This window comes from Pithys albifrons, chromosome 1 (genome assembly GCF_047495875.1).
Source record: "Pithys albifrons albifrons isolate INPA30051 chromosome 1, PitAlb_v1, whole genome shotgun sequence".
Classification (NCBI taxonomy): domain Eukaryota; kingdom Metazoa; phylum Chordata; class Aves; order Passeriformes; family Thamnophilidae; genus Pithys; species Pithys albifrons.
Genome location: NC_092458.1, coordinates 18,720,945 through 18,743,313, shown reverse-complemented (window position 1 = coordinate 18,743,313; position 22,369 = coordinate 18,720,945). Strand labels below are relative to the sequence as shown.

Sequence of the window (22,369 nt, the reverse complement as noted above, 5' to 3'; positions counted from 1 at the left end):
TAAACTCTGCCTGTCGGAAGCTCTTAACACACAAACACATGAGGGATGAATGAAGAACTTGGGTTGGATCTTGCAGCTGGATTCTGATCACACCTCCATTTGGGAATGGAATAGGACAAAGAACTTGGGTTGGATCTTGCAGCTGGATTCTGATCACACCTCCATTTGGGAATGGAATAAAGACACCCCACAAACACTATACATCTGAGAAATTCTTCCTGAGCAATAAGTAGATGCATAAAAAATGCAGTGTAGAGAGCTACCAATACACATTGGAGCACACACCATGTGGAAACTGAAGACAGGAGCACATGGGCTTACAGATAGATACATATAAACGTATGAAAACCAGAGTGATTAGCAAGAATTAAAAAGAGCTGTCAGACAAGAGCAGAGCAGCAGGTGGCGACAGAGGAATATACAGCTTGGTATAGTGAAGGATGGAAAGGAATGACTCAGAAGTGGGGACACTGGAAGAATTGACACATCAATCAGGTAAAAAAAATGGAAGAGCAAGGAACAGAGGAGAGACAATGCCCTGAAAAAGACAGAAAGAAAGCTGATAGAGGACATGGGGAAAGGTAGAAAAAAATTAATCCACTTGTAAGAAAAGAACAGTGAAGGGAAAAATCATGTGCTCCATAAAACTCTTATCTGAACTGTAACATGTATAATTAGCTATTCAACAAGCAGACCCATAATATCACCAGAATTTTGGCTGGTGCGGAAAATAACTTTTCTGTGTTGTTCTCCATCAGCTGGCAAAGCCCATGCCATTGCAGCTCAGTGTGCAGTTCTGGAGATGTATAAACTCCAAGATCTACAGCTTTATAATAGGAAGAGAACTAAAAATCCTTAAAACACAAAGACCAGTATTAAGGAATAGGAGTAATGAAGATCTGCAATCCAGATAGCCAGGCTGATTTGACAACGCTTACTTACCTTGCACAAGACGATGCTGGTAGAGGTAGAGGTAAGCTCTGTGTTTGCTCTAGTGTCCTGTGCTGACTAGCTTCTGTAATTGAGGAAAGAAAAAGGACTATTCAAATTGATTTGGGTCCTACACAGGGAAGATATACAGGGCAGGATTTGAAGTTTGAAGAGAAAAGAGATTAAATAAATATATCTATCTCAAAAGTATTTTACCTCTACATGCCTGCAGTTGACTCGTCAGCACTTTTCTTATTTCATTTACCCAAGTAGCTTTAACTTCAGGGGTTGGTGCCTAGCCAAAAATAAATACAATCAGCCATCAAGCACAGAAAACTTATTATATGAGCAGCTGGATGCCAAACGATAGCCTCAGAGAAATCCTTCAAGAGGAACAGACAAAGCTCCCTCTCTAGTCCTTCCATGAACAGGAACTAGTTGTAGCAACTGGAACCTGCTGAGGCAGAGGCTATGCATGTGCTACAGTCAAACTCTGTCTCCCAAGCCATCCACTATTCCAGTGGCAACTGTAGTAATAGTCTATACAATATTCTCCACGGATATTGTAAAACATGATTATTTTTTCCCACAAAAGACTATTCAATTGAAATATATTAAGAGACTACCTTATGAATTAATCTGGTTTGGGTTTGGTTTTTTTTCCCCCTATATTTCTTCATCACACTCTACTAGGCATAAAATAGAGAAATAGGGTTAGACTTTTGTTCCTCTTTTCTCTCTCTCTCTCTCTTTTTTTTTTTTTTTTTTTTATTTTTCATGCAGTGGCATGTTATTTACCTGTATAATGTAAACTTCTTCCCTTGCATTATACCAGATTTCAAATTTTTTTGCATCACCTTTGACATTTTCTGTTATTCCAACTGCTGCCATCTGGAAGCAAAGAGAACAGAAGCTGACCTATCACACTGTAATTATGGTAAGAACAGAAGCAAGTGGATACTGGTATTCTTTGGTACCCCAGTTCTGAAAAGGAAAACCACATGTGGCTTCTTGCTCAAATGAAAGAATAGCTAGTAACAATGTTGGACGTAAGAGATTTAGTCTCTAACAAGGCTGGCTGCCTTGTAGGGAAGAAAGATTCAGGCACATTCCTGACTTCTAAGATGCTTCTTTTAAAATGCAGACCACAGAATCTTACATCTATTTTATACTACCCTGCTTTGAATTTTATGTGTGATTAATGCAACTGCCACTCAGCTGGCCTAGTACCATTTGGACTTTCTCAAAGGGTAATTTTTCCTCCCACCATCTCTAACAGACAGCAACACAAAGTAACACAGACCTGCCGTACCAGTCAGGTTTGCCTGAAAGAGTGAAGTTCCCAGTGCAGTGCTGCAACACAACCTTGCAGCCAAAAAACTAGAATATTGTACTACTGCAGGCTAAGCCCTCAGCACCTCAACCTTGCTGGACTGCTTGGTGTCTTACATTTAAGGAGTGTTTGTAGCTGTAAGAAGGTGCTTTCTCATATCCCTCTCCATTTTCTTCTCGCTTTTTACAGAACAGCACTGCTTTCTCATGGAGGAAGAGGTGCCGCTGCATTGGCTTGAAACGCGCCAAATCTTTCACCTTTGCGTGACCCTTTTTATGATCAGTCCAGACATTGAAGGATCCCTGCATTAAAAGCTTGCCCAGCTCATTCAGGTTTCCCTGGAACAAAAGGAGTGATACTTTTAACTACAAACAGATAACATTGAACTAACAAACACAGTGTGAGCAGGGCTTTACAAGTCTATCATTCCAAGAAATCTCTCACACCAGTGTTTCTGTTGGATTTGGAAATGTAATAAAAATAAAGCCAGTGTTGGATTTTTACACAATTTTCACTGGCCAACACTGTTCAGGCAGGATTTTATTCAAAAGTACCAGTAGCAGAGATAGACAGAACTACATGTAGAGAGAGGGTGAAGCACAACACACATATTTGGTCAGATGTTTTCTTTTCTCCAAACTGTTCCAAAGCTGCTTGTTTTGGTTTTCGTTATTTTTTTGTAAGTGGAAGTTTTAGGTATTATTTTACACATAAAAACCTTAGTAGTGACTCCTATTTGGCAATAGCCTAAACCAGTCTCTTCATGACAGTTATCAGTTTCTAACTCAGTGTCAGGTAAATCAAAGAAAAAATTTGGGTACGCATAGCAAAATAATATTCATAGCAGGAAAACTACAGAAAAGTATAGAAAGACGCATTTTCCATTATTTTCATGACACAATTCAATTTAAAGGCACCATTTGTAAAACATTCTCATTATTAGTACACAGTATAGGGTATGCTTTACGTAAATATAAGAAAAAAATGAGAAGAACTTAAAAAGTAAGTAAAAATACTGCTACTCACATCATAGCCTGTAATGGCTATCTGGTGCATAGAATCATTAACTGCTTTAAGAATGCCCAGGATAGAAGTTAGTGCTTCCTGAAGATCTTCAGCACCTTCACAGTTCTTACTGTACTTTAGCATTTCCTGAGTACAAGGGAATGACAACATACTTAGTTTTGGAAGCAGCAGCAACTGGGAATGTTCAAATTTTACCTCTCTGTTTGGGAACTCCTCTCTTTACACAAGCTTAAATGTAATTAATTCTTTAAGAGCTGTTAACAACTCAGTTTTAACTCAAGAGTAAATCTCGTCTGAGGCAAGTTTTTTAAGCTACTGTTAAATACAATCATTGAAATGTGTGTCTGTGTGGGAAATATTTTTTACTTCAAAAATGGCAAAACACTGTACATTCATTAAAATGAATTTATGATATTAAATTTCTCTCATTTTGCTCTCTTAGTCTAGCATGTTAATGTGAATCACAACAGCATCCTTCATAAAAACACTGTACAGTGCTGTCTGTCAAGTGCGTTTCCTAGACTCCAGCAAGGCAAGTTACTGCCAAGTGGTGGGGTGACTATGACTAATGAGTACTTCAGATACTCTTTTCCTTGTTGCAAAGTTTTCTTGGTCATTCCGTTTCCCCTCATCAACTTTTCATTCTTCTCTTCAGCAGAAATCTATGGGCAAAGGTAGTTACACAAGGTGTCTCTGTGGAACATTTGCTTACCGGCAGTTTTTTGACTAAAAGAAAGAACTCTGTTGAAAGCTGACAGACTGGGGTTTGTCTGTTTCCATTTACACATCCATTCACCACCTTTTAGGTTTCTCTCCAGCAGGCTGAGAAGCAGCATTTTAAAAAACAAATGCACAAAATGTACTTAACATTATAGTTCAGTGACACATACCTTTAGCAAGAGTTGATATTTGGTTATTCTTTGAACAGGTTTCAGTAAGTATGAGTCCAAACTGAGCTTGTGATCGAGTTTCCTTTGACATTCCTGTAATCAGCATTGGATTTTATCAGGACACTAATCAATATTTGTGTTATTTGTTCTTGAGATGATTAAGCAAAAATAAATCAAACAAAAACCCCCAGACTCCAACAAAACCAAAACTACCATTAATAAAGAGATTCAAGCAAGCCTACCTGAAAGAACACAGAATCCGAAAACTGCCTCCACAAACTTTCAGATCTAGGTTTATTTTGACAATATTTTTCATAAATCTGGAAATCTTCCATCTGGAATTTGGGAGACAAGCACAAATGTAATGAATTCTTGAGACTAATAGACAAAGTTCATAGAATTTTTTTCATAATCACTAATGCTATGAAAAAACCCACCACCACCAAAAATTGGATCATTGTTTTTCGCTTGGGATGCCTCATGGAATTGCAAAATCACTGCTTTTGTAATGGCTCCTAATTTGATATTTGGAACAGCAGGATGTTTCTGTTAATTTTTGCTTCAATTGAATGTTAAGCATCTTACAAAGAAGCATTTACAAATAGAAATACAGAGTAGTATTTACAAATATATTTCTATTATGATATGAAAAACATTTCTATGAATGCCCAACCATGAGTCTCTCCGTGAAACTTATTTAAAAGATTTTGTCCTTATCCTTTATTTTTGTTTCAGGAATGTGTTTTTCACTGGGAATCACACTAAGGTAGGCCAAACAGTTTGTTTCCCCTTATCACTTTGGCAATTAATAGCCTGACTTCAGCACTTGTGGAAAAGAAAAGGAAATAAATACTGTTGAAAACACCATATTAAACATAGCTATAAATGAAAGATGAGGTTGGAAATCAGCAGATACAGAAGTACCTCTGTCCCTTCATCTGCATCTCCATGAATGCCAATAAATAGAAGAAAGAGCTTTAGAGCATCAATAGATAGCAACAACAGGAGACTGATTTCCATAAACACATTCACATTTAGCCTGTAGTATACTTCAGGTGAGCCTCATTGTTTAATGAATCTCAGATTAAAAAAGTTTAATTTTGTCATAGATTTTTGTTTTCTGAATAAAAGTATTTTGGACTTACTCTGTTGAGATGTATTCTTTGGGAAAGAGCAATAACAAAAGTCCAATAAAAGAATTTAACCAAGAAAACAAACCATTAATGGTGATGTGAAATGGCTCCTCTTCATGCTTTCCTAACTGCCACTTAAAAAAGCAATTTTCTTTTAACGAGATAGTAGCTTTAACAAAATTAATTACCCTGCACAAGGAAAAGCTCCCCCAATTCTCAATTAACACCTACATTCTCAACCTATTACAGGCACAGGACAAACAAAAGGGATTTGCAATTCCTACATGAAAATCACACTCATGTTACAGTTCTAGAGAGGCTTATGAATGAAGAGCCAGCAAAACATGACACACATACCTGATCCAGAAAGCATCGTCCCACAAGTTCAGGATATTCTATATAGTTTTCTAATTCTCTCAAGAATATTCTGTAAGGAAGAAGATTTTCTTAGAGCACACATTAAAAAAAAGTTACCATAAACGTTCACACTCTTGCAATCCATTTTCTAAACTTTTGCAAACAGCTGTAACTCTGTACTACAAAACTAAACAAAATTCTTCTAGATCATGTACTTTAAAAGGGATAGCAAATCAAACCAAACATTCTGACCAATTCCTGTTAGCTTACTGTTGCTACAGCTGAAATAAAATATAAGATTGGAGAGGGAAGGGGGATTTTGTTTCCCTGCCTTATTCAGCAGCCTTATTCAGCAGCAAGATTTGTACAGTTTAAAGTGTTTGGGGTTTCCTTCCAAATACCACAAACCAACAATACCCCACATTCCCAAATCCCAAAAAAATCCACCTCAAAAAAAAAGCAGTGGCCAAATTTTCATTCTAGTTTTGCCTGAGTAAGAAACAACTATTTAATCTGCTGAACTTCTCTTGAAGATTGACTTATCTTTACTACCAATTTAAATATTATCCTGTGAAGCAATACCTCTCTAGCAGAGGGGATTCAGAGATACTTTTAATAAAAATAAATATGTGGGCTTTTTATACCTTAATTTTATACATCTATAGATACCTAAAATTAATCAGCATCAACCCGATATAAGAGCTGAGATGGACAACAACCACTTAAGAGTTGAGAAGTTGTGGTTTAGAATAATAATTTACTTTCCATAGCAAATACCAGAAAAAAATTAAAAGAAACTCAAACAAACCTTACTTTAATTAGCTGGTAACCAGATTCAAATAGTGTGCTTCAGGGAGAGGACCACAACGCAAAATTCTACTTGTGTACTGCAAATATGCAGTTACACACAGCTCCACTCTTATAGATATTATGCTTTTCCTCTTCTATGCAATACGAATTTTGACATGCCACATAGACAAGTAGGAGTCAGTAAGTTCTTTAAGCAACATAGAGCAGATGAAAATAAAAAGTAAAGAATCCCATGCCAAAGCTATTTTTAGGTCTGAATGCAAATCCTTACCTGTTGTGAAAGTGATAAATTTCTTCCATATTCCCAAACAAGATATCCTTCTTATTTTGCAGTTCTGGTGAAATGAGATGAGCCATTAAGGGGTTGTCCATCTCTGCAGCATAACCCTGCAACACAGCAGAGAGGCACAATGATTATCTCCCTTTCCTTGCAGTCCCCCTCTCTCTGCCATGGCAGTCTGCCTTCAGGCTGACAGACAGCAAAGAAAGAGCTCAATATTAACCACAAAAGCAGCATACAAATTCTGGTTTTCCATCAGCCCAGTCGAATACACACACAGAGTCTTGAGAAAGACACTTTAATAATTCCTGCTATTCTATTTCAGCAAGAATGAAAAAATTCGCAGTCATTTTCACCAAGGAAAGGCTCTGCACTCCTGTACTGCTTACAAATTATAGTTCAAGCTCTTCCTGTTCAGGCTTTACACATCTGAGTTTAAAGCCACAGCTGCAGAACACACACAAACCTTCATGCCTGTCTCAACCATTCGTTTGAAGGAACAAGCTGACTGTAGTTATTTCTGAGTGGAACAGAAACCATTAATCTACAAATTCTCTCTTTCAGGCACATTCATCAGCTTTACCCAAAGTCATAACTTAAAATGCTGACGTCTTCCATTTGTCCTATAAGCACACATCTGTTTATCTGGCACAGATGAGGACAAGGGAGCACACAGGTGGCTTTAGCCCACTACTGTTCTCCTCTGGTCCCAAGGTCATGAATCAGTGTTCCCTCAAAACACTAAAAAAACTCCCAAACACTACCCCACTCCAAGCCCCAAACAAAACACCTGCAACCAACCAGAGAAGCTGCAAGAATGCTCTAGTACCTGCATTATAAGCAGATTTCTTAATGTAAGTACATCTATTGACATAGAGGCACCGAAAGAAGATGATTCTACCTCCTTTATATTTAGGTTAAATTTCTTTCTCTCGTGGCTTGTTGGTTTTGTGTTTTGGGGTTATTATTGTTGTTATTATTATTATTCGTTTTATTTTTTTTTAAGCAAAAGGAGAACTAGTTGGTAGAGTCAGCTAACCTGAAGAATGCAAGCATTTGGATAGGAGAGTGATTAATTTTTTTTTTTTAAACAGTCATCCATTTAAAAATCTTGGTATTTTTTTCATTAATCACCACAAAAAACCCCAAAGGTCTAAGCAAAGATGCTGGAATTATGAGATACTAACTATTGACCCCCCTCTCATATCTCTACCCCAAACAAGAAACACAGAGTCTGAAAGAGAGAAGGTGGAATACATAAATTAGTAGAAATGCTACAGCCTTAAAAAGTAAAAAAAATAATCCATATAAAATGAAGCTAAAAATTTTTACAGGGAAAGAACCGGGGCAGCCACCATGCAGTTTAGACAAAGAGATTAATGAAAAGAATGATCCATTTCCCCTTGAAGTAAAGATGATGCTGAACACATCACAGCATAGCCAATGTTGGCATAAAGAAGGGATACCTTATTTAGCTGAGGTGAAAAGAAGCCTGACAGAGCTCATTACTTTGGAATTTTGAAAGAACAAAAGCATGAAATCCATACAGTGACAAAAAGCTTTTGTTTTGTTTTGGGTTTGTTTGTCTTTGTTGTTTGTTTTTTTTTTTTTTCATTTTAGGCTGATGTAGTACTTGTTTTTAAAATTTAATATAAAACCTTCATGTTTTACTACCTATGCAGTAGCAGTGTTTTAAGAAAAGAGAGGGGAAGCTACTTTATGCAGCCACAGAGATCATTTAATCTAACTTTAAGAATATATAAGGCTTTGCTTAGTCTTTCATTTGAAAGGTATTTTAAAAGCATTGAAGGAAATGCAAAAAGGAGCAGAACTCAATACCTAAACCCAGACTAGACCAGTATTTTTTCTGCAATAAAAAATACTGAATTTCACAGACAAAAGTGGGATAATTGTAGTTATTAATCAAAGAAAAACTATCAAAGCTTATTTTTTGCATAAAAGCTATAGCAGTTTCCCAGTAATCAACCTTGATACTTGCTTTTCTTCCTATCAGAGTCCTTGGCAGACAGAAAACGTTCAGCAAATAAACATGAAATACTAAGAGGAGACACTGTCCCTACAAAGGAGCAGCAGGTTATTTTACAGGAAAAACTGAAAGATTATTAGAGTAGGAGAAACAAAAGAACTGGGAGAACAGCCAGGGTTAGGATAATTAGAATTACTCAAAAGCTGGAAGATTGCCATTGAACCATACCTCAGCAAGTACTGATCCAGAATTACTGCTGGCAGCCCCAGTCACCCAAGTTCAAGAAAGAGGAATCCCAAACTGCAAAGAGGCACAGAGAAGTGTGCCTGGCATAGTCAGAGGACTGGAGAGTCCATCACTCTGGCAGAAACCCAAGACAGCTTGGCCTAGCAAGACAAGGGTTGCACTATACTCTATGGAAAACAAGAGTAATTCTATGGGAGTAGAAAGATTCTGCAACAATCATCTGGTAGCAGCAGCAAGGACGAAAAATTCTCCAATTATTAAAGTCCCGATTTTATGAACAAAACTGTACAGAGGGCATTGCATACAAAATCAGAAAATAAAATGATTATTAAGGTCCACTGCAGACCTATCTTGGTTTATTACCACATCTCAAATGAGACCATCCTAGTGTAACCAACATATCCTAGCACTTGGACTGAGCCCAGGACATAAATGCTGTAGGACGCTGACCACAAACTAGCAAAACCAGGACCAAAGTCCAAAACCCTCATACAGTGCTCTTACTCGAAGGAATGTACTTAGAAATTATCAATCCTGGCCAATAACTTAAAACAGTTCCTATTTAGGAGCTTAACATTGGTATGGACATAAATAGTACCCAATTGGCTCAATTCCATTTCATCCTGCATAAAATAATTCAGCTCTAGTTATCTACAGTTTCATCATCTCTGCAGTCAAATGAGGTTACAAGAAAACATGACACATCCATATCTGAAGACTTAAACTTGAGGAACAACAGAATACTGCAGTGCATTTCTGCTAGCGTGGAGCAAAAGGAGCACCTGTGTTCCCCTAACTGTTTCAAATGCGGATATTACTACAAGGCATTCTGTTCCCACAGTTGTACCCAAGACATGTGAAAGAGGACTTAAAGACATGCAAAGAGGGATGCAAGAAACAAATTTTCTCCTCCGACACAAGATTCTCTCAGTACAAATTCACATCATGGTGTGACCTACAACCTTCCTGGAGCTGACCCAAGAGTCTGCAAAGAATTTTTTCAGGGACTAGTGATCATTACAAATCCCACTATGTTCCACCTAAATACTAAAGCATATCTTATTTTCTGCTTGATTTGTGTTTTCTGATAGAAAATCCTAGTTATGTGCATATTTCTTGAAAAAAATTGCACATTGCTGTCCCTGTAAAGATATGATGAGAAAGGAGAGACAGTGATCATACTACTTGACAGGACAGAGGCTTTACAGTGATAAGGAAAACCTAAGAGCACACATTGAAGAGATAAGTAGATTCACTAAAAGCCATGGTGAAATTTAGTCTTTACCTCAAGAACGCAGAGAAGTTCTTCCACATATGCTCGTTCAGTCTCAATAAGTTCATTAATTACATGCCTGTGGACAAAGATGATAATTAAGGTGAGCCTATTCACTTATGCAAAGTAATGAGGCAACATTAACTCTGTGCTCCTACTTCACTTCAATAAAAGAACAACTTCCAGGTAATGGAAAACGTGACTATTTCTGCCAACAGTTTATATGTCCTTATTGAGAGAGATGTATTTTTAAAACATTCAAAAATTTTTGAAAATGTGTTTAAACGAAAAAAGTCAAATCTAAAAGTTTAAGTGCTGTAGTAACTGAATTGAAGCAGTGAAGCCTTTTATCATTGTACATACAAAGTCTGGTTATAAGTATTATGGGAATTGGAGCTGCATAGGAGTATCAAATAGACTTAAAGCTACACTAGTAATTTTAAATTAGAGGTATTTAGGGCAAACTTTAAATACCTCCATGCTGCTTTAAGCTTAATTTCCCCAACCCCTTTCCTTTGTGATTTTATATATTGTAACAGTAAAAAGAGTTAATCCAGTTTACAGGTAAAAATGCAAAGTCTGCTATATGCTCTGCAAGTGGTACCAAGTTACTTCTTTAATGGAAGGGATGCTCTTCAGTTTTTATATAAGTTAGTTTTTGGTAACAGTTATCAAAACACGGACTAAAAAGTGTCTGATGAAGACAGTCTTGAAACATGGACAAAAGCACCAAGAGATTTATAGGAGGCTTATTACTCAAAACTATGTCATCTCTGAAATGAAAATACATAGTTATCCTGCCATAGCATCACCTTACTGCAGCAAAGTCAGTGTCTGGTACTACACCAACTATAAATAATGCTGCAGACAGATTGAAATATCATCCTCTGTGTACAGATCAGAGACAGTGCATTTCAAAAAAGCACTGAGACTTATTTCAGAGAGGCATCTTATCAAATATGCTTTCACAGAAGTGTCTTATCAAATCTTTAGCCAAACTCAGGCTTTGCTGGAATCAAATCAGAGAAAAAGCACATTTTTTGCTTATCAAAATATACTCACTGTCGTAACACCGCTAGGTTTTCTTCATCGTCCATTGTAGATCCTCCTCTGCTTTGATGGAGTTCAGTCGTTTCACTCTAACGAAGGAAACAAATAAACAATGAAAAAAAGAATAATCATGGTCCCACAGATGGGGGAAAAATGCTTTAAAATAGTGAGCTTTGTGCTCAGCTCTAGCAGGATGGGTTTTCACTGGAAAGACTGTATTGCATTAAAAATGAAGGCAATTTGCAAGAATGCTGCAAAAAAATCCAAGTCACCTAAAGGTCTTGAAGCACATAATATTTGGACACAGGAAGTTCTCCATGAGAGGCCAGTTTAGAAAAGATGGTGGTTCAAGGCCTCTTTTCCAGAAAGATGACACCAGAGCATCAGCATAATCTTGTAGACAACAGTGTCCTTAGTCTGTTTTCCAAGTTAAAAAGACAGTACTGTGCTAACTTTCTCGTAACTTCTTAACCTGACACAGAAATTCACTCTTAAAACTCCTACTGTAATGGCTAAACCTAACTATGGCTTGCTGAAAAAAAGAGGTTCTGCTTTCAACTCCACCTTGAACAAACGCTTCCTTCCAAATGTTGTCCATCGTGGTCATGTGCTCCTGCCTTCCTCCTTGCATTGCTTTTTCCTGAACCTTTGCTGAGTTGATTCAACTCTCTAACCCAGTGGAAACTACTTGTTTCTGTTGCTGCCTGCAGGTTACTTTCCTTGCTGGAGGCGGGAAAGGAAGACCATGCCCTCTTGGGAGGGACAACCATTAGTTCAGGTGAAGCTGTCTTGGGGCCAATGACAACTATCTCTTCACCTTCACCAGTTTTAAGAGTAGCCAATTACTACTGGCAAATAATAAATGTTTCCTGTTCATAGATTTTATATTTTGCTGCCCCTAACATTTTTCCTAATATTGGCAACTATTTACTTTACCTTTCCTCATACCCAGCCCAGCAACAAAGCAGCCACTATTTAACCCACATGACTGTTCAATAGGGACAATATCGTCCCTTTTTTGGTGGAATTGTCTCATGCTTCTGGAGAGATCCTGAATATTCCATTGTATTATGAATTTCTCAAGCAGTACATATATGAAAAAATGCAAAGAAAAAGAAAATTACCTTTCCTTTTCTGTAGTTTACTCTCCGAAGTGCGCTGCTTTCTGAGTTGGGCACGTATTCTCTTTGAAGAACTAAGCAGGTAAACCAGAATCAAACAGGAGTTAGAACTTGATCAGATCTGACACAGATGTTTGTGCAACCACAGATGATGGCTGAAAGTTTAAGTTTCTCAGTACAGCACAAAAAAAAAAAAACAACCAAAAAACCCCAAACCAAACCAAAAAGAGGCTAATACAGTAACTTACCTGGAGAGGTACAAGGAGATTTTACAAATGCTTCAGGTCTTGGTGCAACAGGCTGAACAGGACGTGTCTGCTTAGCTGCCAATTTCTTAAGACTTACTTGTCTCTTTTGAAACATTTCTTCCATGCTTTCTTGCTTCTGGAAAACCTTCTGTACATGCTCCTATCATTGCCATAGAAATAAAAAATAACTTAAATGAAAATAATAATAATTTAAGTAATTTATTAAAATTTATAAATTCCTGTCAGAGACCTATCAACAAGCCACACGGAGATGTACCACATATTGATTTGAAATCGCAATTACTTTTATACCACATATGAAAATATTACCTTAACTCTTCACTCATAACACAGCATAATTTACTGTCATTTAGTACACTTAAAAATTGAAACATCACTTCATAAAATATTTTGTGTGCTTGTTACAGAGAAATCTGGGATTCAGGTTTCAATTTAAAAAAAGGAAGTTTTTTTGACTGTGTCTAAAGGTTTGTTACATGAAGAGATTCAACTAAGAGAAAAAGGCATATATTCTGAAGTTCTTAGGAAAAATAAAAGCAGTTACAAAGCAGAAATCATACAAATATCAGGGACAAGCATGTTTTTGCTACATAAAAGAAAAAATTCATATACTACAAATATTCAGGAGATTTTTTTTTAAGCAAACCTACTGTCTGAAAAATTGAAGTAGTACTAAGAGATTCTGAAACTCTTGATGCTTATCCAAAGATATGACAAGGCTCAGGTAGGGAAATGTGTAGGCTTTACAGTTCCCAGGTATAACTCCTAGTACTGATTATTTAGCTTTATCAATGTCAGTACAACAGAGCAATTCTAAAATAAACAAATGGACACACACATGCACATAAACATCTTTTGGTACCTTTAGGTCTTCATTGAGGATGTGTGCATACTCTCTGTAAATTTTATTCAACTCCTTAATTTTATTGCCAGCACCAGTATCCAGGAATTTCTCAATCTCCTGTAATGCTGATTCTGCACCATCCTGAGACTGACACTTGTCTACTGGCTGTGAAGCCAGCAGATAAATTCCTTCATCACACCACTTCATAGACTGAAAACAGAGAAGAGAACAGGCTCAGCATCAAACACTGTAAGGTCTAAAACACCCCATAGCTCTACTTGTGATTTATTTAGCAATCTAACAAGAAAACTTGCAACACATGAAGATCATAATACCTACCATTATGACAACTGGTTGACTGAGGTTTTAGCAAACAAAATGGGAAACAACTGTTCCATTCAGAATTTACCTTCTCTAGTAAGTCATGCAGTTCCAGAGATTTGTTAAGATGATTTCTCCTCCGTTCTGTCTCAGTAGTGAAGGCATCACAGAGATTATTAAGTTCACTGCATTTGGGAATAATGGAGTCCACAGCATAATGATTGCTTTGAATAAATGCATCACCCTCTGAGGCTAGCATTCTGGCTTTTGCTACAGTTTCCTAAGAAAGCAAGCACTGATTTAGGTACATCTTTCCTTGCATCAAAATCAATAAAAAAATTTTAACATTTTTACACAGTAAAATATGCATGTTGATAAAGAATACATCTTTAGTTAACAGCTCACTTGACTAATAAAGTGATTTCCTGTCTTTCCAGATGCCCCTGAACTTTCATGCCACTCTTTTTCTGTACTTCAGAAACATTAATGAGTTAATCATAGGGCTCCCTGTGAAGTAACCACTGTTGTTTTTCTATGCCTTATTCAGCAGCATCCTCTGTGTGTAGGTATGCAAACTGGGGTACAGCAGAAATCTGAACACAAAGTGAAAAATATCTATCTCAGCCTTAAGAGCAACAATGTCATCTAGAGAGCAGTATATTTCACTGTGTGAAGCACAAATCAGAAAAAGGTTTTCTTTCTATATTATTCAGAGTGCATGTTTCTGTTGGCCATCTTTTAACATATTGCACATGCAATACACAGCTTTCTCATTTCTAGGATTTAATGAAACAAGTGGCTTTCATAGGAATGGAAGCGGGCCCTTGATCACTACGTGCAAAACTTGGCTATGTAGACACTTCATGTGATTCTTCAGTGAAGCAATCACACTTAGTGACTGGTCATCTGTTCTTTATAGAGAGATGTCCAAGAATTAGTCTTGGTTGTACTTCCAGCTCCAGTGGTAAAAGACTATTCCAAATTCCTTCTGCATGTTACTTGAGACACTGATTCTGCCCTGTTGGCAGCTTAAGCTCTGCTCATAAGACATACTCAACAACCAAATACCATTCCCCTCCATGCATGCATTGTCATAGCTGGAATGAAGGACACTTGCAGGGTTCTTACATATGACTTTTCTTCAAAGTTGGCAAGATCTTTCAAAATATGCTCCACATGTGAACTGCTGTTTCCCACATCTGTGAAAGCAGACAGTCTCTCAGAAACAATATCCAAGGCTGCTTTGACCTGAAATGAGACACAGCTAAGTATCAATGAAGAGGGTTCACCTCTCTGGAGACCCATCAGTGAAATAGCTGATAGCCACGATTTGTAGTCAGGTGACTCACATTATGTCGTTACTGGGGCACAGAGACAAATCACCTTTTTTGTCAACCTACCTTTACCCCCAATTCTAAAGAAAAGCAAATACAAAAAAAAAGGCATTGAAGTAATCCTGTTTCCTGGTACTAAAAAAAAAAAGCAGGAAAGATAATGGAACTCAGGAAACATTTATGATCTTGCTTTTATCAGATGACAGTGATACAAAGCAACTGTAATGTTCACAACAAAACATGAGGGAGAGGTTCCCACCCTAGCAGTTGGTTTAGAGACAGACTGACACGCACGTGCAAGAGGGTTTCTGAGTGTTGCTCTCATGGAGACACAGAGGGTGCTCTCCAAGATCAGCTACACCAGCATAAAGAGACTGTAGGTGCCATCAAGCATAGGAGTTAAACAACATGAGATCAGAAACTGGCTGTAAAAACTGTAGTTCAGCCTCCACCCAGTTTCTAACATTGTGATTGCAACTTCCCACCCACAGTGTTGGAGACAGTTTTAATAAAATTTCTGCCAGAAGGTTTAGTTGAGTCTTGGTTCCATAAAAGGGTCTATTGGTAAGATAAAAGCATTGCAGCAGCATTTTATATTTCTGTGGTACAGAACAGGTTTCAAACGAGTTTTTGAACACTTATACACTGCTGGGTGCATGGAAAAAAATCATAAGACTACAGAAAAAAAGCTGTTATGTCTCTATAGGCAAGAATTCAAAGTAGTAAAGATAGCAGTATGTTAAGTAAGGACAATTACAAGAAGAAGGTTGGAAAAGCTTTCAAGCACACATAAGAACTGCAAAAACAAGACCGGGGAGTATTTTCTTCTGAATAATTTCTATATTACCAAATATTGACTGCCACCAAGAAGTTCTCACCTCTCTGAAATTCTGTTCAAAATTCCGAAGGCGCAGACACTGCTCAAGTTTTTGCTGATGCTTAATCCAAAATTCATCAAAGGCAGTTTCTGTTTCATGTAATTGAGCCAGTAGCCTTAAAAAACCAAAACAGCACACCCCAAACAAAACATAAAAAAATACTGTAAGAATGATGAATACAACCTTCAAGGGACAATGCAATCTCCCACAGTAAACAAAAAGCCTCCCCAAAGCAATATTTTTCAGAACAAATAAACTGGATACAGGAAACATTTTAGCATTGCACAGAGTCATTTCCTAGAATAACACTGATGTAAAACTGAAACCCAACACAAACATTAAATTGTGAAAAATGGGCAAGTGCCGATCTGAAGCACCTTCTCAGCTCTGGCCTGGAGACATGAAGAGTTGGGGCAAAGATACATAAATAAAACATGCAAATGTGTGTGGGGAAATTCATACTGCTGTGGCCAGCCATCTGCCCTTACATTTTATTCCTCAGAGCAAAGCTCACAATAAACCTGAAGCCCATTGCTCCTTCTCTTCCAAGCAGAGTTACTACTTAACTATCACAGGCAAGCGTACAGAAGTACCACAATGAAAAAAGCCTGCGTCAATTTTATTTATTTTATAGATTTATATTTTTATATTATGTATTACATATTTATATTTCAAATATATTTTAAGGCAAATGCCTTAAAACTTTTAAACTTATCTTCTAATATTGCATTTGGCAGTACAATATCCTATGGACTCTTTACAGTGTACTTTGCTGTACTTAGGCTACACATCAGAATTTTAATGAGCTTTTGTCCTCAATAGCACAGAAACAAACTGAATTTAAAAGTTAGAACTGACTAGAAAAAAAGTCAGAGACACACACACAGAGTTTGTTCCAACTTCCGTCAGATATTGTATGGAACAGGAATGTAATGGATAAATTAGCAACCCCCACCCTGACTGTCCTTGGATAGCTGATAGTAACAGTGACCCAAAGAACTGAATTCTGCCAAGCTTTGTGGATTGGAATGGACAGTTATTTGGAAAGAAAAGTCATACTGAGCATAACAGAAACACAGAATGACAGACAAAAAAAGAATGCAGATACTGCCTGGGGAAAATGAGCTATGCTTTCATAGCTTTGTGAAAATTTACATCTGTCCTATGGTGATATAATGTCTAAAAACCTGGCAGCAATTTAAGGTGCATGCTGGGGGGTGTGGCAGGCAGGAAGCAAAAGAAACAACATCTATTACTTACCAAATAAGCTTATAGGAAATTGGTGCATAGATTCCTCAAGAGAGGTGTACTCCCTAGCAGCCCTTTAAAGGCTACTAACAACATTGGTAAGTTACCAGGTTTAAAGAAAAAAATATGAAACAAAACCTCCCACTTCAAAAAGGACCTAATAAAACTGGACAAATCTACTGAAAAGAAGGGATGTATTACTTCTGTCCTCCCCTCCTGCCTTCCTTACAGCAGCAAAATTTCCTTGGATTGCACTTTGGTCTGTAAACAAAGCACTGATGTTCTTTAAAATAAGGCAAAGCTGCTCAACTATATAGTCCAAATATGACAAAAAGGAAAAAAAAGAACAGTGTTGTTTTGTTGGGACCAGAACTCCAACCACATTTCATTATAGTCACATGACCCAGTTGTGGACATTAGGGGGTTACTTTGCTCAGGACACATCTGACAACAGAGGAGATGTTTCTGAAACGTTTCTGAAATGAAAATAAGCAAACGTTTCCTTATTTTCAAAGCATGCATATGGAACTAAGAAAAAGAGCTGATGAGTGGTAAAAAAATCCCAGAAAAGCAGCATTTTTAGTATTCAGGTCTCACCTTTCCACCGTTGTTTGATTGTCTAGCTGATCTTGATTCAGTTTGTAATCAGGATTCTCAGTAACTGGTTTTGTAATACTTCCGAGTATATCATCTCCCTGTTCCACTGCTACCCTGATATCCTCCTACAAAACAGAACAAAACCAAACCCCACATGCTGTAGTTGTGTGGTGTTGTTTTTTCATGCAACTTCATAAGGCACCAAACTGGAAGAAGGATTTTAACAGCAACACAGCAAGCACAGTTTGATTAAAAGCAGTGTTTGACAACAGACAGTAAATGATAAATGTCAGGTTTTGATATGTTTGCCATCTTAAGATCCCAGTGTTACTGAGTGGAATTTTCATAGTAGACAGCTTTCTAGGGTCTCCTTGGGCTACAAATATCTCAGAAATTTTAGATGTACAGTTTTGAAACCACCAAATAGTTTTCATTTAAGTTGATTTGAAAGAACATTTGTTCATGCTTCAAAAGGCCATATATTTTCATGTGCATGCAAATACAATCAAATTTCCTGTTGCAAACAAAACTACAAATTAAACACACCACTACTTACAAAGAAATTACTGTTTCTCATACAAATCATTATGCATTTGTACATATGTGAACTTAGTTTCAAGAAATGTCATTTCTGAATGCAGAAAGGATTTTTAACATCAAATCAAATAAACAAGTTCCATAATATTTCAGTGGTTGACATTGTTACTGTCTATTTACATCCTCCATATTTTCTATTACAATTCCTAGCTATAAATTAAAATACAGTTTTACTGTAAGACAGCATCTTTACAAAAATTACATACCTTCATTTTGTCCTTTTTTTCTGTGTGTGTTGCAAGAAGGGAGCTGGTTGATTGCACATCATTTGGTAGTTCTGTTTCAGCCAGCTCGGTCCCAAAGGACTGAAGAATCTGAGCTGTTTGCTTAACCTTTTGGGCGAAACCTTCTATAGCCTTTTGGAATAAAAAGCATTAAAGACACTTTGTGCTCATCACACACATATGTACAAACAGACACATACACACAAAATATAAGACTCAAAACAAACCCAAAGAGATCATTTGCAAGACTGAAAAATGGTCAAAGTATAATTTTGCAAGCAATAGATACCGTCACCATTAATTCCTTAATAGTATATTTTTCTTAGGCTGTATCAGGTGTATCTTCTTCACATTTTTATAATCTGGAGTTATTACAACTTGAGCTTTTTCTTTCTTGTAGCAAAACCAATAAACCTCAACACAATAATACAGTGTAGTCCCTTTGCTCCAAGTGTTCAGAAAACCACTCCCAAGTTATTACTCATATTATTTCTCTAAGATGACTAAGTACCATTGGGAACATCTTCTCACTCTGAGCAAGTCAACTTGCATCACTTGGAATCTGTTTTATAAATGACAGGGTATAAAACAGAAGGGTTCATTAAAATAAAAAGTTAAAACAAACCCCACGACTTACAGTGCGACGGGACAGCCATCTGTTATGGCAGTAATCCAGGGTGCCACCAAGATCTTCTGTTAATTGTGTCTTATCAATGTAGCCCTGCAGTTCTGATACTGAGCCCAGCATTATGATCTGCAGCAGGAGGGAAAAAAGTGAACGTGATCAGTGGTGACAAGCTCCTTGTTAAGGATTCTAAGCCCCATCCTTCAGCCCCTGACAGAGAAAAATCACTTTAATATAGAACTAAGTGATAGAATTATTTCCTTTGGGTATAGAAAGACAAACTCAAGAGTTGTTTCAGTTGAAGATGATGTAAATGTAAATAACTGAATAAAAGCATGAGTACCAGGCATATTAAAAAAAAGCTTATGGTTTATACAACATAAATTACCCTGCCAGGTTTTGGGGGTTTCTTATCTTGATAAACCATACTTGGTTATTTTCTAAGAGAAACATTAATTTCTTCTTAATTTTATCTTGTTATTCTGGGTTGGCATGAAAGAACAATGGTGTCTACATGGATTTGTCATGTAAGGGCCGGTTCCCCAAAATAAATGAAAGATGGGAAAGTTTCTTAAAAACTGTCTTTCATCCTTGAAATTTACATCTGATAAGTAAAATAACCCTTGAACCACAAGCTCATTTAGTTTCACAGTTTATTTTAAAATATAAATGCTGTAAATTTGCAAATGAAAGTACAATCTGTGGGTTTGCTGGCAATTTAACAACAAGCATCCATTGTATGTTTCCTCAAATGACAGAAACCATAGCGTTTGTCCATGGGAAATGCATCTACCTCGAAATTCACATCCTCCTTCAAGAATAAACCATCATGTATTAGCTAAAATTGCTAGAACTGCCTTCAAACATGGCTTTTTGTTGGGTATTTTTTGGTCCTCACTGGCTACATTAAGTACTTGTACAGATTCCTGGTAGTAAAGTGAAAACAGAGGATTACTTACAGGTACTTTCATTTTAAACTCATCTTTGTTGAATTTGAAAGCAATGTCCGAGAGAGCTCGATGAAACAATCCTGTTGGGCGCAGAACAAGTACCAGTTGCAGGTTTCCTGGGAAAGATGCCTGCAAAGCAAATTTAATCTGTTATTTTCTGTGTCTCAGCTCTGGAAAATATTTTTGAACAAGGAGAAGTCCCTGATAAACCACAAACTAACTGTATCAAAGGCCTCCCATAATGGGGTGACCAATCATATAGTTACATGACTAGTACAAAGAGCTTCATTCAAAAGACATTCACTTGTCTTCGGGAACAGGGACCTATTCTCTAAGAATCAATTTTTTTCAGGGCTGGCTTGTACTGCTCTTCAGCTAAGATTACAACCTACCCAAGGAGGCGGAGGCTAATGAACAAACAGCAGTGGCTGAGTATTTTTTTAACAGCAGTACTTCCATGGTTATCCTCTGTTTAATAGAAGGTGCCAAGAGAAACCTTCATTGTTGTCTGAACACCTAACAACATATTTCTCATTTGTGCATATGCTGCCCTGCCAGTTGCCTACACAACTTATTGCCACAGAGAAAGAATTTCTCAGGCAGTAGCTTAGAAATAAGCTTTAATTTTGAAAACAAAAATAAACGTCAAGCATAACAATTCTCAGCTGGGATTTTCCTCACCAGCTTCCAACTAGTAGTCTGACAGATGTTCTCCACTTCTACAAGTGATAGCATGAAAACAGAGGAAAGGAGAAGTAAAAAAAGAGCACTAAATTACTAAAAATCAATCTCTGCTGTGGCAGAGGTTTGCATATTTGGCATTTAGCCACTCTTGAACCCATGCAAGTGTTCTCTATTCAGTATTTGTACTGTAGGAAGGCAGTCAAACTCACTAAAGAAATTATCATTATAATGATTAAGTATGCAATTTTCTTCATTATAGGGTTAGAAATTATTTCACATTTCTAGCAAACTGAGTTACTGAAATGAAAAAAAAAAAGAAAGGAAAAAAGCCAACAAAAAAAGCCGCACTGACTGAAGGAGCTGTTATGCTATGTTTGTTTCCATGCCTTGTGGAGCTGTTAGTATCTGGAAGGCTGGAGAGCAATTTAATACTCATTTTGAGGTTTCCAAGGGTTCCAGGTACTTAGCACTGGAAATGACAGACTTTTAGAAGGAAAAGTAGTTCAAAACTTTTCTGGGAAACTTGACAGATTCATTATGGTTCCCCAGATATTCAGCATGCAACCAAGATTTCAATTTGATTGAAGAACCTTAAAGGCTTGAGCTTCTCAATCTGTCTCCATTTCAGTGATATCCAAATTTCCTAGAAAGCATGGTGGTTTATCCCAAAGGAGTCTGAGGGCAGGGAACAGAATCCAGGTAATTCTGAGTGCACTCATTAGTATGCTGTTCATAAAAAACGGTTACTAACTACTGAGGTTAGTAGGCTAACCCATAGTTACCTGAAGAAAAACTTTTGATACAAAAGTCTCAACTGTATTCAGAAGAAAACAAAAAGATCTTTCTTTTTTAAACATTTTTTCTGAATTATCATACAAGGGGCAACTACAAATTTATTTAAGAAACTTATTTCACTCATACTAAAAGACATTACAAGAACAGACAAAAGAATTTTTAAATTAAATCTCCTCAGTGATCTTTTTAGAATAATAGCCATATAGTTTATTTATTTCACACATTCAACAGACATGTCAATTTATTTTGGGCCTGCAACAGCATTGTTCAGAGTCTGACTGAACTGAGACTTTATATTTTTAACTTCCAAAATTTAAAGTTTATTCAATGACAATGCCAAAATTTTAGAAGAAAAAGCATCAATAAGAAGTATCTTTTAGGCAACACATTTTGAAAAAAGAATAAACTGCCTTTTTGTGAGATACCTCCCCCCCAACACATCCTGACACACTGTCTGTGGCAGCAAATATTTGCAACCCCTTTAGTCTCACTCAGAGAGCAGAGAAATGCCTCAAATTGGGCAGATAATTAGAAACTCCTCAACAGCATGAAATTATGAAGCATAAA

General features: G+C 37.0%; 1 protein-coding gene across 10 annotated transcripts in view; it reads right to left on the bottom strand.

The window, feature by feature from the left end:
• Positions 1 to 22,369, bottom strand: part of MCF2L (MCF.2 cell line derived transforming sequence like) — a 154,321-nt gene that overhangs the window by 9,371 nt on the left and 122,581 nt on the right. For all 10 annotated transcript variants that reach the window (XR_011699161.1, XM_071570773.1, XM_071570070.1 and 7 more), the window contains 21 exons: positions 20,333 to 20,452; positions 19,386 to 19,502; positions 18,731 to 18,880; positions 17,928 to 18,052; positions 16,083 to 16,197; positions 14,999 to 15,118; positions 13,959 to 14,150; positions 13,568 to 13,759; positions 12,685 to 12,844; positions 12,440 to 12,510; positions 11,328 to 11,404; positions 10,278 to 10,344; positions 6,751 to 6,866; positions 5,670 to 5,739; positions 4,422 to 4,514; positions 4,180 to 4,272; positions 3,290 to 3,415; positions 2,380 to 2,601; positions 1,729 to 1,821; positions 1,147 to 1,225; positions 943 to 1,015 (listed from right to left, as the gene is read on the bottom strand). Coding sequence is in view for 9 of the 10 variants with exons in the window: in XM_071570773.1 (XP_071426874.1) it covers positions 943 to 1,015; positions 1,147 to 1,225; positions 1,729 to 1,821; positions 2,380 to 2,601; positions 3,290 to 3,415; positions 4,180 to 4,272; positions 4,422 to 4,514; positions 5,670 to 5,739; positions 6,751 to 6,866; positions 10,278 to 10,344; positions 11,328 to 11,404; positions 12,440 to 12,510; positions 12,685 to 12,844; positions 13,568 to 13,759; positions 13,959 to 14,150; positions 14,999 to 15,118; positions 16,083 to 16,197; positions 17,928 to 18,052; positions 18,731 to 18,880; positions 19,386 to 19,502; positions 20,333 to 20,452 (2,471 nt within the window). In the remaining variant the exon portion in view is untranslated. The remainder of the gene's footprint in view (positions 1 to 942; positions 1,016 to 1,146; positions 1,226 to 1,728; positions 1,822 to 2,379; positions 2,602 to 3,289; positions 3,416 to 4,179; positions 4,273 to 4,421; positions 4,515 to 5,669; positions 5,740 to 6,750; positions 6,867 to 10,277; positions 10,345 to 11,327; positions 11,405 to 12,439; positions 12,511 to 12,684; positions 12,845 to 13,567; positions 13,760 to 13,958; positions 14,151 to 14,998; positions 15,119 to 16,082; positions 16,198 to 17,927; positions 18,053 to 18,730; positions 18,881 to 19,385; positions 19,503 to 20,332; positions 20,453 to 22,369) is intronic.